Consider the following 6,027-nt stretch of genomic DNA (forward strand, 5'->3'; position numbering starts at 1 on the left):
ACAAAGAAAAATGTTTCACAAAAGAAACCTAAAACGGGAGGCGAGAGATCTGTGTATTGGAAACCTTATGATGTTGTTTATCTAAAAGAGAAGGATGGAGTGCGTCAGAAGTACGGAAAGTGCAAGTGGTGTAAAGAGCATATTAGAGCCGATCCATACCGAAACGGTACATCAGGTCTTAAAAAACACACTCCCACTTGTGTCAAAAATCCCGAGTTAGTCAATAAGCAAACTAATTTAGAGTTTCAAAAGGAACCTAGTAGAGAAGGTAGTGTGACAATTTGGAAACATGACGATTCTAGAATCATGAAAGCGTTACTAGATTTGTTTATTGTTGCCGAATTACCTTTTAAGCTTGTGGAACATCCGGCTTTTATTGAATATACCAATGCTTTGAATGGAAAGTTCGTTTCGCCATCAAGACATAAATTGTCTAGAGATATTGCAAAGTATTATATTGAAGAAAGGAACAATTTGTTATCATATGTTAGTAAACCTACCAACACCGTACACTTGACCACCTACACATGGACATCCTCATGTCAATGGGTTAACTACATGGTTCTAACAACACACTTCATTGATGATGATTGGGTAATGTATAAGCGAATTATTAATTTTAGACTCATTCATAGTCATAAAGGGGAGGATATTGGTCAAGAGTTATTGCAGTGTATTCATGGTTGGGGTATTAAAAATGTTATGAATATAACAATGCCTCTAGTAATGATAAGGCGATTGCTTATTTGTTGAGAAAACTGCCTAATTTGTATGATGAGGGGAGACATTTTCATATTAGGTGTATGGCATACATACTAAACCTAATTGTAAAGGATGGTTTAACAAGTTGTGAGTGATCGAGACAAATGTGACGATGGTGGAGTTTCAACTTTTTTGCAGTTTTACTCATCTAGGTAATTTAAATGGTAAAAATACAAAATCTCACTTTCATTTCGATTTTTATCACAACTACTTAATTAGACTTGGTTACTGAATGCTAAATAAATTTTTTCAAATGCATCTCCAAACATTACAAATTTGGTTTCTGCTAGGCAAGTACATGGTACATAATTCAAAGCCAAGTCACTTGATTCTTTTAGTTCTGCACGGGAGCAGCAAAAAGAACATATTCTTAAATAGTTAACTTCATAAGTGCTTGACGTCCAAAAACTTACCTTTCCCAGGTTGACTGCTACATTGGGGTGGTAACAAAAAACTTGAGGCCTGAAAGTAAAACAAAAAAGAACAATATGGCACCAGCAGTTTCCATTTTGATTATATTTAACACTTGCAAGTATAACGGAAATCAAGAACTTACAATTTGCTAAGAAGACGTCTTCAATGTTGTGGCAAGTTCATGAAAGCTACTTTGACTTTCATCGCACTGACTCTTCATACAATCTGTTATATTACTAATCCAATGTCAGACTAGAAAACCATGCTTGTATCTTAGCCCTGTTAGATGCGGGCAGATTCTCGAGTAGTTCTTCAATGCACTCTAACTTTGAAATAATGAAACAAGCCTTTTCTTTCCTTTTCTGAATTTGCTTGCCCAGATTTTCCCAACAGCTCCTGATTTGAGCCATGTCCCCCCCAATTTTCAGCTTCTTTGGTTTATGGCTTTCCACCTGTGCTTTCCCTCGGGCCAACCGAGCCCCGTTGATGCTGGTATCCTCCTTCTCTTTCTCTAAAAGCACCCCTAATTCTGCCAAAAGCTTTTGTGCTATAATCTCCTGCATGAGATCGAACATATAAATAAAAGGAAACACTGAATTTATCATCATAAAATTCCTAGATAGATGTGTGTACCTCACGTAAGACCATTGTGAGGATGCTATCCGAAGAACCATCTAGCAAATAGCTTTTGAGCTCATTAGACATAGCTACTTTCTTGGGTGCTTGCTCATAACAGAATGTACTTTTTGGGTAAATCTTTTAAGCTCTTTTAAGTTCACAAACGGAGAGGGTTGGTGTACGATTAGATCCGCGGATGAAGACAGAATCTGTGGTAAAATTTATAAAACGAAATTACATACACAAAACATGAACAGATAATGCAATCTTCAAAACTATCACTGTTTGTTGGCCTTAAATCGATAAACACAAATGGATCAAAAAACGATTTTGTGAGAAACTCCTCATGACTCTCTTGTTTTTATTGATCGAAAACAAATACACAAAACAGTGATCCTAACCCTATTTATACTAATAATAACTTGCTTCCTACTCTTTAAGTCTAACTCCTACCAATCAGCAACAAATAATAAACAAAACACTAGCATTTATCTTTTCTTTCCAGCCGATCTCTATCTCCTCTATTTATTTATTTTTCAAGCTATGTTTCGTTTTAATCTTTTTATTGCTTTTTTTAATTATAAAAGTAGTTTTTAAGATTAAAAAATCATTTTTAAGATGCTCATTCATTATAAACATTGAGAACCAACGCAAACATAGCTCAACAATTTCCAAGTTAAGTGTAAGAATGTGGACATTGTGAAGATGTTGAAGCAGACAAATGATTTTATGAGAATCTGCTTTTTGTGGTCTGGAAACGCATATATTCGCCTTCTCCAAACAATGGAGACCATCTGTAGATAGATGAAAAGAACCATAACCGCTATAGAGCAAGGAGACAAGGGCAGGTGCAGAAATCATAATATGCTCTATACCACCAGCTCTAATAGTGAGATTCTCGAGTTGGGGTGCAACCACATTGACATCCTTCACATTGAAGGAGCCATTTTCAAGTGTGAGATTTGACAATCTAGGATGAGAGATACTGAAACCATCAGATCCATTTGTTTTGAACCGCTTTAATGTGAGATTCTTCAAATTTACACATTCTAAGAAAATATCAATGCATTTGTCAGCTTTGTTGTCACACAAAGTGACTGAATGAAGAACCAATGTTGTTAATGCCGGGAGTTCCCACGTTGATGTTGGAGTAATACAATGACTACAAACTATATGCATATGAGGTTTTCCACTTTGCATTGTCAAACTGAGATGTTTGAGAGTTTGAGAACTAAAGAGATAAAGAGGCAGTTCAATATCTTTCTCATGCAAGCATACCACATTCAGTTGCTGGACATTGTGAGAGATTGCATAATTCATAATTCTTTTCACAAACACCTGGCTCGCCTTTCCACGAAAACTGAGCTTCACCTTATGCACTTCTGTTAGATTGTTACGACGAGACAGGACATGAGTAACCAATTTAGAGAACTCTCGCAATGTAGTGAAATCCTCAGTTGAGAAAGTGATATAGGGCATTGAAGTCCAGATATACCTCCATCTAGGCGACAAAACACTGTTACCGATAGCATCGGTGATCTTGAGAAAAGATTGAATTTTATGGATAAGATCATCGGGCAAGCTGCTTAATCTATCATCACCTTCTAAAACATCCATATATACTCGTTTGAAGTACTTATGGTTCGTTTATCCAACCACTGCAATTTAATAGAATGAAAGAATTATGACATGCAAAAGCAAGCTACCAGAAAGTGTATGTTAATCTGATATTCAAATAAAATATCTATCTTTCTGTAATGCAATCTGATATTCACTAATGGAACAAATCAAGAGAGGAGTAAGCAATAAGAGTTTTATAATTACTAACTTACTCAGTGTGAATGTTAATCTAGTATTTAGGTTAAAGTGACACAAGCAAAGTGTGATCGAAGGGGACTGGGGGCAGCACACGAAACGCCGGCCGCTGAAATGGTTTGATTTATTAATATGTAGACGGCCGCTGACGAACCTAACACCAAATATTTAGGCTCGTTTGTTTTTTTTTTAAAAGTGAATATGTTCGTACGTATTTGTTTTTGTTTATGTACGTTTATTTAAATTATAAACTAACAGTTCACAAACATATATATACACAAACTGACAAACATAAATAAACACTGAAAAGATATAAAACATTAAGTAGGTGGTTCATCCAAAGTTTTATATGGAAAACGAAAATATAGTAAACGAACAAACATAAATGAACGTTTCCGGACATAACGAACAAACGAAACATGTGTTCGTGTTCGTTCGTTTAATTAAACGAACACAAACTTTAAGTTCATGTTTTTTCATTTATTAAATAAACAAACATAAACGAACTTTCCGCCAAACTGTTCACATATAGTTCGTTTAAACTACTTGACCCATTTCCCTATATGTGAACAGTTTGGCGGAAATTAAATACACAAAATAATTAAAAAACATATATAAACTAATTAATAGACAATAAATAAGCCAAGCCCGAGTTTAAGAAATAACTCATGAGTTGAGCTTGAGCTTTAGAAAAATAGCTAAAAATTAAAGAGCCGAGATCGAGCCCAGTCAAGCTTGTGCTCGGCTTGTTTATACAGACCCCTACAGAATAAACCAGTGACTGTAGTTTTGAAATTAAGCAATATGACACCAGCTTACTGACCTCTATAGTACATGTTCAAATGACACGATCAGAGGACGAACAACATCGGCCGGGGGAGGATATTATTTCTCTTTGTTCTCCCTTCTGAATCGGTTGAAAGGACTATAAAAAAAATAAAAAGAAATTACTGTAATTAGTGGTTGCCCGCCGCGTTGCGAAGGCACATGGAGTATTTATACACATGGTAAGAGATCAGTAAAAAGGTTACGTGAGCTGGTGATGATAAGGAGGAATAACCAAAATACTTAAATGTTCATAACTCTTACTCTAGCTAAGTTCCTAGCTACATAGGATCAAGGGATGTTTGACTTTTGGAGTCATACTGACATCCATTCATACATGCTATTCTTATGGATTGCATCATTATATTAGCACAAAATATACTGGTTTTGGCAATATTTACACAGTTAAATGTGGTTATTAATTAGTGTTCTATCCAATATCTAATATACCTATGTCAATTTTGTTGTTGAAAATTTAGCTCTTTGACTCAAGAAGTCAAACATATTGACTTTGTTTATCTTATCTCATACTTGTTTAATGTAAAGGTTACCCGTCGCCTCCCCACCATTGCTGGAAGTCTTGCCTATACTATTAGCGGCAACATAAGACCTGCGTTTGCAAGGTGTCCGCCCTAGGAAGCATGAATATGCATTCAAAACAAACAAAACAAATCAAGAGAATGCAGGAGAATGAATATATATATACTACACCAAACAAATATAAATAGGAATAACTAGAGCAAAATAACAAAAAGAGAGACACACAAATGGCTTGCAAAAGAACATATTCTGATACAAGAAAAAGGCAAAAAGAGACGCAAATCTCACCCAATCAAATACCGTCTCCGGTGAAGGGTAACGAAATCCTAGGCCGACCGGATAACTCTCCCGTCGATTGCAACCGCTCTCAGGTAGGTTCGATTCAATCGGTGTATGTGTAGTTAGTGGCGGTGCTGGGTGCCTTGAAATTACAAAAGTCTTAGCTGAAATTACCAAAACAAAGTCACTGTAGATTGCTACATGAACACAGTAGTGTAGTGTAATGTGTTAAACAACTCCAAAACAAAAGCATGCAGTTATAGATTTACTTTTTTGACTTTTTATCCTACGAAGTACAAAAGTCTGCACCTAAACAAAAGCATGCACACGTTTCTTTAATGAACTTTCCTGTAAACCAAAAAGGTTTTCTTTTTTAATGATTTTGTAAACCAAAAAAAAAAAAAAGTTTTCTTCTTCCTCTTAACAACGTATATATGTTGTACCTTTTGCTAGTATTTGAGGATGATGTTGTTGAGTGACATGGAAAACGGTGGTGACTTTAGATGGTGCTTGTTGTAAAGCATGTCATTGGTTTTTTAAGAGAAAAAAGAGACTTATCTCCACGAAATAAATTGAGTAATAGAAGTTTTAAACTAAAGACAAAATAGTTTTATAAGTAACAAATTTTTTAATCTTTAATCAAAGACCAAATGTATAATAGGACAACTTATTGAATGAGGAGAGTCAAGCCCAACCAGCTTTAGCTTAAGCTAGGGTTTCAAGTTAAAAGAGTTAGCTTTGTTGGGTTTGTTTATTTTTAATTTAATATTGAAG

General features: G+C 35.2%; 1 protein-coding gene across 1 annotated transcript; it reads right to left on the bottom strand.

Annotated features, from left to right (window-relative positions):
• Nucleotides 1-2,223: 2,223 nt before the first annotated feature.
• Nucleotides 2,224-3,411, bottom strand: LOC143570129 (putative F-box protein At1g32020). The gene is made up of 2 exons (XM_077055866.1): nucleotides 2,586-3,411; nucleotides 2,224-2,243 (listed from the first exon to the last, which is right to left on the bottom strand). Exons 1-2 carry the CDS (start codon nucleotides 3,409-3,411, stop codon nucleotides 2,224-2,226), a joined length of 846 nt encoding a protein of 281 aa, XP_076911981.1.
• Nucleotides 3,412-6,027: the final 2,616 nt, after the last annotated feature.

The sequence above is a fragment of the Bidens hawaiensis genome, unplaced genomic scaffold (genome assembly GCF_021521415.1).
Source record: "Bidens hawaiensis isolate Kalapana, Puna unplaced genomic scaffold, B.hawaiensis_p1.1 tig00024824_1, whole genome shotgun sequence".
NCBI lineage: Eukaryota > Viridiplantae > Streptophyta > Magnoliopsida > Asterales > Asteraceae > Bidens > Bidens hawaiensis.